A 12,778-nucleotide genomic window follows, 5' to 3' on the forward strand; every position below is an offset into this window, starting at 1 on the left:
ATCTGTCACCCTGGGTCAGGGGTGGTTTGCCCCCTGCACACTGCATCCCACCTTGCTGATAAACCTCATCAAAGTCAGACACAGCAGGACTAATGAGCTAACCTCATTCTTGAATGAGGATCTGATTGGAAATGCCAATCTTCGCAAGGGAAGAAGGAAAGACAAAGATGGAGGCTTCTTGCCACAGCGGTTCTAACACATTTCACTGCTCATTAGACTGACTTGGGGAGTATTTAAGAATACCTGCGCACCCTTCCTGGAGAGTTCTTTTGAACTAAGCTGAAATGAAACCCCGATATCAGTTGTTTTCAAAGTTCTGGAGGTGACGATGAGCGGCAGAGTCTGAGACCCAATGGCCCAGAAAACCCTGCCCTGCCTCTCCATAATTATTAGATAATAGATTCAAGAACTTGTCTGTGATGGATCTGTTAGACTTGATACTTCTCTTCCCTTGTACCGTCAACAGAGAAGAAGGTGAGAGAGGAGGAGAGAGGTGGCATAGGTAGCCAGCCCAGAGGGATTATCAGGAGAGACATGAAGCCATAGATACTCACTGAGTCAACTCAAAATTACCAAGGAGATCCCGGGAATAGGGAAAAGGAAACAAACTCATACAAGCCTTTCAAGAAGCAATATAATACATTAAAACAGAAATAAATTTACTGAGCAATCTCACTTTTGGAAACATACCCTAAGACAATAATCCTAATGAAAGAAAAATCTGTGCACATTAAGAGCTTCAGTTTCTCTCCTTGGTCTCTGCAGCCGACACTGCTAGCCATTCACCAACATCATTTTTCTTTCTTTCCTGAACAGCTAGACTTTATTACCCAGCCTCCCTGGCCATGTGACCAAGTTCTAACCAATGGAACAGGGCAGGAGTGGCGTGTACTAGTTTCAGACTTGGTCCATTAAAACCTCCCACATTTCTGCCTGCGTTGTTCCCATCCTGGATTACTGGAAAGCCACTTGCTGGGATGACTTTAGAAGCCTTCTGATGAAATGTAAGAGCAACTCTCTGTCTGGGCCACTGAATAACTATGGGACAGGTTATTATAATCTCTACCTGGAACTGTCCAGGCTGTTACATGAGTAAGAAGTAAACTTCTGTATTTATCCATGTTTGAGTATTGTATTTATTCCAATCTAGTCTATCCTAGCTAACATAGGCCTCTTTCTTCTCTCTGCTCATATTTTTGTCTGGATTCTCTTCATTATCTACATCCACCCCCAAGTTGTTTACAATACACAGAGCAGCATGTCTGATCTCTGAACCCTGTTTCCTCCTGCTCTGGACTCTGATTCTGACATTCTCTCTGATACTTGACACTGCTGTATAATGAATTCCTTGAAATCACAGCTATGGTCTGCTTCTCTCTTGTGCAGAATACTTAAAATGATTCCGTATTACTTATTAAATAAAATCCAAATTTAAGCAGACCTCCTAGACCTCCCATGAACGACATTGATCTGTGTCTCTTCACTTTCCTTCTTCACCTGCACACATTCCACCCCCTGTCACTCTTCCCTAAATAGAGCCACACTTTCCCGTTTGTGTGTCGTGGTTTCTGTTCATTCCCTTCTCCCCACCCAGGAATGTCTTTCTTTCTTTTCTACACACCCATCTTGAAACACCATCTCAAATAGTACGCAACTCCGAGAATCCATCTGTGCCAGACAAAAAGATACAGCTCTCCCATTTCTAAATGAAGATAACATCTCTTTTGTACTTGGGAGTGCTGAGGCAGGTCTCTATAGATACACCTGAGAACATCTCTCCTATTTTTAGCCTTTTCCTCAAAGTCCAAAAACTTCTCTCCTGAAATGATTTACTCAAATGATTTATTATGACTTAGCATATTCTCTGCCTTATATAATCTACTTAAAAATAGAGATCCACCTGTATATCTAGATAGATAGATAGATAGATAGATAGATGATAAGTAGGTAGGTAGGTAGGTAGATAGATAAGATAGATTGGATAAATGGATGGATGGATGGATGGATGGATGGATGGATGGATGGATGAATTAGATAGGTAAGTAGGTAGGTAGATATGATAGAAATATGACTGATAGATAGATAGATAGATAGATAGATAGATAGATAGATAGATAGATAATATAGAGTTTGATTCTTTGCTCTCAAGTTCTACTGAAGTCCTAGCAATAGTTCCAAGTAAACAGATAAAGGCTGGGAGGGGGGAGTGTCACAAACTGAGTAACACAGATGGAGTGCACTGACACCAGCAGCTAATAATTTACACTCAATGAAGATATCCTCTGTTTTAAAACAACAAGAAAATGGTAAATATGAGTCCTATGTAAATGTTCCTACAAATACAGAAAGGAAAGAGCCTTCAGGATCCTAACAGGTAAAATCTGTCTCAGATGGTTTGGATCTCCGCTGTCCAATAAGCAGATGGCTGATAATGCAGTTATAGCACGGATGGAGATGTGCTGTCAGCATAAAATTCACAGCAGATTTTTAGGACTTCATGTGAACAAAAAAGAATGTAAATCATCTCACTGATCATTTTTATATTGATTGCCTGTTGAACTAATAATATTTTTGATAGATTTAGTTAAACAAAATATGGTGCTAAAATTCATTTTACCTACTTCTATTCACTTTTTCACATTAAATGTGGCTACTAGAAAATTTAGAATTCCTTTCCACTTTATATCTATTTCTACTGGATGATGTGAGTTTAGTTAATCACTCGCCAAGGGGCAGATCAGACCTGGATAGTTCTCACTGACCCGTGAGATTGTAGGATTGTATGGCTTTCCCTCCTGCAGCCACTGTGATTTCATTTAAAATTTTCACAATTTTGGAAATTAAAGGACTGGTGAGAGTACATAAAACCACTTTAGAGCTTCCCCGCTATTAACCTGGCTGCGAGTTCCTGTGCTCTCGGCAATCTGATCTCTTGATTAACCTGACATTTTTGAAACAGGGACAGGAGCAGGAGAAACTATTGAGTGGCAGTCTCTATTAGTGATGACACCTAAACCCAAAGGTAAAAATGTTGAGGCCCGAGGCTTATAAAGAAGGCACAGACCTGCTGAAACTTGTCATTTGAGATGAGACTAAAATGAGTGGGCGTACACACACACACATACACACAGACACACACACGCAACGCACACACACACCCCTGCCTCCTCCCAGCTTTTCATTCAAGGTTTCTAAAGATAACATGACCCAGTTTCATAACCCAGTTTAAAGCAATCCCACATGAAGGTTCTGCTTCCCTAATTTGTCCCTGAACCAAACAGTGAGGCGGTGCAGTGACCATGTGACGTGTCTACCTGCCTGGGAGAATGCACGTCACTTCTCAGCACCGTCAACCACAGGAGAGGAAAAGTGGTCTGCATCTAGGATCTGGCTTTGTTGGTGCCAAGGCTCTGTTTTCCTTAGCCCTCAGGACTGGAGGACACTTTCCAATAAGGGAAGACAAAGCTGAATTGAAATTGGGATGCTAGGTTTAAAATCAACATGCCCTTTCAGATCTGGGTGGCTTTTCCACCACTGTTTTTAGCATTGGTTTAGGCCAGTAGAATGGTCAAAAACAAACCATAAAACAGTGGAGGCAGCATAAGATCCACCTCCCATGCTTTCTGCTATAATGTTAAAACCAGGGAAGACATCTCTAAGTCCAGATGAAGTCACTCTCGCAAGAGCAGCATGTGACATTTAAGAGTAGACATACGTTGTCTATGCAACAGACACACTTTCTAAATAGGCTAACTCACTCTACACTGGAAACTTGGATTCTAGCCCAGGAGATGAGATTTTTTTTTCTCCCTTTTGAGCATGATTGCCTTTCTAGAAATTTAGCTTGTTTTCCCCCAAACTGGCTGGGCTTGGCATGGTGTTCATGGAAGCAACCCCTGCAGGTTGCCACCATGAGGGTGAAGAGAGGATACAAATGGGAGGAATGAAAAGATCCAACAACTGAGTGTGTTTTAAGACTTCACACAATACATTGTATTGGGAAGGAAATTTAAAAGGAGTTAGTTGGAATTAAAATAACATAAATTCATTTATTTCCTAAGCAGCTTTGGACTCACACCTCCCACACCTTTCAGGAGTTATAAACCATCTAAGAGCCCATCGACTCCCAGTGAAATCTTCCCTTCTTATTGATCGAGTAGAAAGGCTATGATCAATCAATTCCCTGACATCAGTCACCAGACAGCTATGAGGCCCCTGTGGACAGCTATACTTTATACTGTGAAGAAGAAAGAGCATGCAGAAAACACTGTCCCTCCCTTCAGGGAGTATGAAATCCAACAAAGGACTTAGAATAAGACCAACTAAAAACAAACAAACACTGATCTGTTTCGAAGGTTTGTAAGACAGTGCACGATGGTAGAGGTATCGTGAGGAATCCTAGTAAAAAGTGAGTAAAATAAATAGCATCAGTTGGATTGAAAAGATGAGCATGGCCCGGCAGAGAGCAAGAGAGGAAATCTCTGGAGGATATAATTTCACATTGGGTGGGGCCAACTGTCTACTGTTGTCAACGGAAGACTGGAGACCGCTCTGATGTCTACATGAAGGGTTCAGACCCTGCCATGCATGAAGGGGAAGGCCTGTGCACAGTCAGCGAGAGTGCACGTGAGCAAAGAGTCATCAAGGAATGAAATGACGCAAGGCAGAAAATCCAGCAGGTCACGCTAAACCATCTGAGCCGATCAGAGCAGGACAAGAAGCTTCGGACTCTGGGGAGCAGACTAAAAATAAGAGACTACATATCCCTAAGTAGGAAAACACAAAAATGAAAATGGGATACGTGAAGGAAACTATTAAATTCATGTTCTCAAAACACAGAAACTGACTCCTACAACAGTATACTCATCACCAAAACGCACAAGGCTGGCGACAGTCTGAGCTCACTGAGTCAGGGCTCACCTGTGTCTCAGGCAGCCCACTGGCAGCCACTCCTCAAAGCCCTTTGCAAAGGGAAACTGAGGAAATGATTGTGCCCCTCCCGGAGACCAGCATACACTGGAGTCAGGACAGGGCCCTTTTGGGATTCTATAATTAGCAGAAACGTGAGGATTCAGATCCTAATTCCAGGGTCACCCTAATCTGTCTCGCAACTTCAGAGGTACTATGAACCACTTCTGTCTGTTTTCTTACTGGTGAAAGGAGCAGAGGAGAGGTGACACATTCCAGGGGGGTCACAGTTATAGGCCTTTGAGATGACCCTCTTCCCCTGAACCACAGGGAAATAGAGGAAAGAGAATTCAACCCGAGAGTCAGGGGGAGGGGACTCTTGTCAGCCTGCTCCACTCCTGTTCTGCCAGAAGCATAACTAGCACTGTTGGGGCCTGTCATCCTCATTAACACCAAAAAATTGGCAAACCTCTCCATTTTATTTTTTAAATTCTTGCCATTCTCCTCCTCCTCATCTGGGAGACTCTTAAGACACTCCAAGCCAAATTAATGCTTAATAAATAGCAGCAGATAAACAAACACATTAAGTCCAGAAGAGTGGGTTGACAGAGGGAGATAAACCCCAGGGAGCAGACAGGGGCAGGGATACAGAAATGGCAGAGACAGGTCAAACCAGAGGACCAGTCTCACACTTACACAGACCACAGAAAACCCTGGTGTAGCTCCTTGCGGAGACGTGCAAACTAAAGTGACGTAGATGGAATGGGTGAAAACAACACTCATTAGGAAAAGTAAAAAATTTTCAAGTAAAAGCAAGTCAAGTCTTAGCAAAAGAATATACAATGGGGTGAAGCAGTCTCTTCAATAAATGTGGTTGGGAAAACTGGTCAGATACATGCAGAAAACTGTGAAATTGAACCACTCTCTAACACCATAAACAAAAATAAACTCAAAATGAATTAAAGACTTACATGTAAGACCTGAAACCATAAAACCCCTAGAAGAAAACACAGGCACTAAACTTTTTGACATTGTTCTTCATATTTTTTTTTTTTTGGATATATCTTTCCGGACAAGGGCAACAAAAAGCAAAGATAAACAAATGAGATGATCATCAAACTAAAAATGTTTGCTCAGTGAAGGAAACCATCAACAAGATATCTGCAAATAGCATTGTTCATAGTGGCCAGGACATGGAAACTACCAAAAAGCCCGTCAATAGATGACTGGATAAAGAAGATGTGGCACATATACACTATGGAATACTACTCAGCCATAAGAAATGATGACATCGGATCATTTACAGCAAAATGGTGGGATCTTGATAACATTATACAAAGTGAAATAAGTAAATCAGAAAAAAACATGAACTGCATTATTCCATACGTAGGTGGGACATAAAAGTGAAACTAAGAGACATTGATAAGAGTGTGGTGGTTACGGGGGGGGGGGGGGGGGGGGGGGGAGGGAGAGGGAAAGGGGGAGGGGGAGGGGCACAAAGAAAACTAGATAGAAGGTGACAGAGGACAATCCAATCTGACTTTGGGTGATGGGTATGCAACATAATTGAACGACAAGATAACCTGGACTTGTTATATTTGAATATATGTATCCTGATTTATTGATGTCGTCCCATTAAAAAGTAAAATTTATAAAAAAAAAAAAAGATACCTGCAAATGATAAATCCAATAACCAAAATGTATAAGGAGCACATAGAACTCAACATCAAAAAGTCACTCAAATATCTCTAACAATCCTCTCTTCTGAGAAAAACATTTCACATGATTGTAGTTAGAAATTGTAGGGTTGGTCACTATTTGGCTTCTGTTTTCTAACAGTGATATTAGTCCACAATTATGTTTCTTTTTTTCAGAGCCACATCTTAAAACTCCTTACACAGCATTTCTCTAAATAAGCCTTCAGACCAGGCGTTCAGTTTCCCTCCATTGTTAAAATTCCAAAACTGTTTTCTGCCACTGTGATTAACACCACAGGCCACATGACAGGGTAGGGTGCCCATGAAGAAGAGAGGGGAACAAAGAACCATTACGCATGAACCCCATCTTAGTTCCTAGTCGCTTCTCCCTCTGATATGCTGCAGCTTCCCACCAGCGGCCCATAATACCATTTTGATGAAATACTAGAGTACATACCTCTCTATGGGATTCAGAATACAATATGTACAATCAAGCTTTGGCTCAAGCAGGACACTTCTTTTTAAAAGCATTTCTAATGACTATTTCCAACATCAAACAGGGATGGAGTGTCCTTCCCCACAGTCACGTGGTGCCCTATGTACCCCTCCATTCTAGGTGTCACCACCCTGTATTTTACTTGTTGATTTCTTTTCTGTCCACTGCGCTCTAAGCTTCTTAAAGACAGAAACATCTTCCTCATCTCAGAATTCCAAAAAACGAACACAAGTTCTAGGACAAAGTAAGTACTCAAATGTGTGATGAGTTAATAAATTCATCAAATATTTTATTTCTAGATAAATAATTCTGCAGGCTGCACAATTTACAAAGAACCGTCACATTTGCAACCACATTTGATCCTAACAACACCCATGAAGTTCCCCTTAGGAGGGGTCATAGTTGTCCCTATCTATAGATGAGAACACTTAGGCTGACAGAATCAAGTGTCTTAACTAATGTCACTCAAGGAGCAGAAAAAGGACTTAATGAAAGTTTCTATCTAAATAATTTAAACCCTCATTAGAATCTTGCATCTCAAATAGAAAATTACTTGGCACATCATGAATATTAAATTAACATTTTGGGTCCCTCACACCCATCATTGATCCATACATGTCCTTTGTGATTTTTTGTGTGTGTGTGTGACAGAGACAGAGAGAGGAACAGACAGGGACAGACAGGCAGGCAGGGAGAGAGATGAGAAGCATCAATTCTGTTGTGGCTCCTTAGTCTCCTTAGTTGTTCATTGATTGCTTTCTCATATGTGCCTTGACTGGAGGGCTATAGCAGAGCAAGTGACCCCTTCCTTGCTCAAGCCAGTGACCTTGGACTCAAGCCAGTGACCTTGGGCTCAAGTCAGCGACCTTGGATTGCAAGCCAGCTACCTTTGGGCTCATGCCAGCAACCATGGGGCCATGTCTATGATACCATGCTCAAGCCAGTGACCCCATGCTCAAGCTGGTGAGCCTGTGCTCAAGGCGAATGAGTCCGCGCTCAAGCCAGCAACCTCAGAGTTTTGAACCTGGGTTTTCCACATCCCAGTCCGATGCTCTATCTACTGCGCCACTGCCTGGTCATGCATCCTTTGTGATTTTATCCATTTGTTTACATGTAATCACTGGCGTAAGTATCTCCTATGCTGGATTATGGTTAAGAGTTTCTTAAATAACTGTCCTGGGATAAAGGAAAACTTCAGGAGAGAAACATTCTTTCTAAACACAACTCAATGCACTAAGGTTTGTACCTGAGCATTCTCAGGACTGATAGAAAACAAGATGAATAAGTGTATGCTTGGGAGAGAGAAATATTGTAATATCAAAGGACATTAAATCATGGCATATGTGCTAAAAAGAATTGATTTAACTTAATCTGAAAACTCTTCTCTTTTCCCCCCACCCTGCCATGTTCTTGGTTATGGGAAGAGAACATGAATTTCCCACTGTCAGCTCAACTACAGATGCTAAACAAGCTTCATCATCAAGAGAAGATGGCTAGAATTTTAGAGCAGCCCTCCTCTCCCTTCCTGCTGTTCCTCACATTTCTGTAGGAAGCAACGAAGCCCCTCAATGCACAGAGATGTCTTCTGCCAAGAACTCGACACACTTATAAGGACTCTCAATAAATGTGTTCTAACTGATGTACAAATTTCAGGCTGCGATCTTCAACCCCAGTTAATAATTTCTGAGGAGGTCTTATGGTTAAAATGTTAAAGATCAGCAAAGATATCTACTTCCACTGATACAAAACCTGTCTACCTTTGGGTTAGGGGAGAAAGAATAACAGACAGGAGGACATCAAGTGCCTGGAATGTTAAGTGACATCATCCTCTATAAAAATACCAAGAAGGCAAAAGACAGCTTGAGCTGACGAAATCAAACTTGGATTGCACGACGCCATAAAGGATAAGTTCCATTCATTGTCAGCATGGTGGGAGCTGTGGAGCATGCGCACAGAGGTTCTTTTTATCTCACAGCTGCATACCCAGACAGTAGTGCTTCAAATGATTCATGGGCGTTTTATTTTAGTCTTCAACACATCTGACTTCATATAAAGGAGCTATGTTCCTAGGATTCTGAGAACGGATCAGAGATGTGAAGACTGGTCCGTGAGCAATACTGAAAATTAAGTCCTTACAACCAGGATTACTCTACCCAGCAAGGCTGTTCATTTAAAATTGAAGGAGAAATAAAGAACTTCCCAGACAAGAAATAGCTAAAGGAGTTCATCACTACCAAACCAGCATTACAAGAAATGCTAAAGGGTTGTCTTTAAGAAGAAAAAAATATATATGGACAATAAAAGGCAATAAATACATAGCTATCAAAAATTGAATCTAGCCTGACCTGTGGTGGCGCAGTGGATAAAGCGTCGACCTGGAAATGCTGAGGTCGCCGGTTCAAAACCCTGGGCTTGCCTGGTCAAGGCACATATGGGAGTTGATGCTTCCAGCTCCTCCCCCCCTTCTCTCTCTCTCTCTGTCTCTCCATTCTCTCTCTCTCTCCTCTCTAAAATGAATAAATAAATAAATAAATAAAAATAATTAATATGTTAAAAAAAATTGAATCTAAAAAACAAAATAAATGAACAAGCAGAAACGGACTCATAGATGCAGAGAACATTTTAACGGTTGCCAGATGGGAGGGGTGTTGGTGAGAAAAGTGAAGGGATTGATACAAATTGGTAATCACAGAATAGTCACGGGTATGTTAAAGCACAGCATAGAAAACATAGTCAATAATATTCTAATAACTATGTATGGTGTCAGAGGGATGTGAGGTTGATCGAGAAGATCACTTAGTAAGTCATACAATGTCTGATCACCTGAAATTAGCTGCCCACTGAAAACTAATATAATATTGTATGTCAATTGTAATTGAAAACTAAAAAATTATTTTAAAAAATGAATGAATAAAATTAGAGAAAATTCTTAAGTCTTGCTTGTAGCTATAGGAACCCTGACAAAGAGACAGACCACACATGCAATCGAATTATGTTTAAGTGACACCTACACTCCAGTCCAGAGTCGCTTGCGGCTCCTTTGCTGGACCATTTGCCACAGGAAGGCCGAGGGGATGAGCAGGAGCCAGGTGCTGCAGGCCTGCCCGGGAGATGGCTTTCCTGCAGCAAGAAGAAAAAAACACAAAGGAAAAACCAACATCAGAAGGGAATACAGGGCTGAGACTTTCCCGTGGGTTAGAAACGATGCATGAGTCAGTCTCCTGCACATGCAAACCTTCACGTTTGTGCTGGAATCTCTCTCTCTCAAGCTCGTGGTGAAGGTAGAGAGCGGCAGGTCTCAAAGGCAGGGAGGTGAGGGGGTCCCTTTGGGGCAGTACTGCTTCCGGACCAGAAATTGAAATGTAAGCTCCTGTTTAGTGTCGAGGCCAGAATGCAGGTCTGTTTGCAGAAGCCTAGGGTGAGGGCAGTCACAATACTCAGACAAGTGTAAAGCTGCCAGCCAGACAGTAAAAGCAAGGAAAGCAGGCTTGCGAGGTCTTCTATCAAAATTCCTCCATTTCCCACCAAAGTGCTCTCCAAGCCAGTCACAGCTCCAAGTCCACTCTCACTCCTCTGAAGAGCATCCTTCCCTTCCCCTTGTGGAAGACTGCTACAGACAGCTCAAGCTTCTAAATGGGAGAGGACTGATTTGTATCTGCCGAGAAATAGCAAACCCCAAGAGACCAGTATCTTACCAAGGTGATCCATGGCAAGAATAATCTAGAACAGGCTGTTTGGAGTTTATGTTTGTTGAGTGGAACATTAGAGAATTCAGGCGAAGAAGGTAGGAAAAGTTAAGAAAGTCAGTCCTGACTTTGGCCGGGCAAAGGTAATAAGAGGAACTCCTTTAGCAAGCAAATATGACTATGGCTGGAAAAAGGGAAGAGAGGGGAGGTAGTAAAGTGGGGAGAATGAGAACAGCAAGGTAAATGAAGAAAGCAGGAATCACCCAGGGAGATCCCGAAGTGTCATCATGCATAAAAGAAGTCAGTTTCTGAACATTTTCATCAAAAATGTCAGACAAAGGTCTCGAGCTTAACTAAGAGTGCCAATCCGCCTGACCTGTGGTGGCATAGTGGGATAAAGTGTTGACTTGGAAACACTGAGGTCGCCGGTTCAAAACCCTGGGCTTGCCTAGTCAAGGCACATATGGGAGTTGATGCTTCCTGCTCCTCCTTTCTGTCTGTCTGTCTGTCTCTTTCTCTCTCCTCTCTAAAATGAATAAAAAATATTAAAAAAAAAAAAGAAAGCCCTGGCCGGTTGGCTCAGTGGTAGAGTGTCGGCCTGGCGTGCGGGGGACCCGGGTTCGATTCCCAGCCAGGGCACATAGGAGAAGCGCCCATTTGCTTCTCCACCTCCCCCCCTCCTTCCTCTCTGTCTCTCTCTTCCCCTCCCGCAGCCAAGGATCCATTGGAGCAAAGATGGCCCGGGCGCTGGGGATGGCTCCTTGGCCTCTGCCCCAGGCGCTAGAGTGGCTCTGGTCGCGGCAAAGCGACGCCCCGGAGGGGCAGAGCATCGCCCCCTGGTGGGCAGAGCGTCACCCCTGGTGGGCGTGCTGGGTGGATCCCGGTCGGGCGCATGCGGGAGTCTGTCTGACTGTCTCTCCCCATTTCCAGCTTCAGAAAAATACAAAAAAAAAAAAAAGAGTGCCAATCCGTGAGTTAACTAAGTGGCTCTTGGAAGGGCCAGAGCTGTCCCTCTGCAGAAGAGCCCATGCTTGCTCTGAGAATCACCTGAACTAGAACCAGGTGCGTCCCTGATGCTGACCCCACACTGGTCTGAGGGTGAGGTCTGGGAATCTGCATTTTGCACGTGCAGTTTCCTTCTGTGAGCTAAAGTTTTCAAACGTCTCCTTGGGAATGCAAAATCATTTTAATCTCAAATGGAACTAGGGGATATGAAATGAAGAATCTCACACATGTGCCCTCAGGAACACTAAGCTGAAGAACTGAGGGACTGCTGTCCCACTACTGCCTGATTTACAGAAGACCAAAACTTATCCCTGGACCAGTGAACATCTGCCAAGAATCTTCCCCCTCCCCTCTGCTTGGACTCTGGCTGGATTCCCCTGTCTCCTTGCATCCTTTGCCCATAAAACAGCTACCCCCCCAAACCATCAACGGACTCGCCTGTAGCTTGCTACAGTTTGTGTGTCCCAAATTGCAATGCTCCTGCTATTCCCAAATCATCTCCATTTCTGGTCATTCAATCAGGCGTCAGTTTACCTCTTAATTTAGGGTGACAGGGCAGGTGGGGGCGCACAAACTCCCTCAAGCTGTCAAAGGGGAGCCCTGATGGAAAGCATGAGCAACTTCATTGTGCACTTTACCCCCGATTCGCTCTCTGCAGCCTGTCTCATCAGACGTGAGCATCACAGTAAGAATCTGCCATCTGACCCTCGACCCACAGACACACCAGGGAGGCCCAAGTTCTCAGGCTCCTTCACCCATCTCACTAGGCAGACAACCAAGGCCACAGGCAGTGAGGTGGGGGAAAGCAAGGCAGTGATGCCAGATACATGGTGAATCCCAGCAGCTGAGCCACTGAAGGAAAAGCAATTTGCCAACAGGGGTAAACAAGAAGAGTAAAAGCAGAATCTAAAAGCCTTGCTAGGCTCTCGAACTCAAGATGATCTCTTCTTACTGCTCACTGAGCCTGCAGACTCCACCCAGACATG

General features: G+C 43.3%; 1 protein-coding gene across 1 annotated transcript in view; it reads right to left on the reverse strand.

Annotated features, from left to right (window-relative positions):
* DGKI (diacylglycerol kinase iota) overlaps positions 1 to 12,778 on the reverse strand; it is a 356,858-nt gene that overhangs the window by 233,606 nt on the left and 110,474 nt on the right. Inside the window, 1 exon segment of the mRNA XM_066362797.1 lies at positions 10,113 to 10,221. Coding sequence (XP_066218894.1) covers positions 10,113 to 10,221 — 109 coding nt within the window.

Source organism: Saccopteryx leptura, chromosome 2 (genome assembly GCF_036850995.1).
Source record: "Saccopteryx leptura isolate mSacLep1 chromosome 2, mSacLep1_pri_phased_curated, whole genome shotgun sequence".
Taxonomy (NCBI): domain Eukaryota; kingdom Metazoa; phylum Chordata; class Mammalia; order Chiroptera; family Emballonuridae; genus Saccopteryx; species Saccopteryx leptura.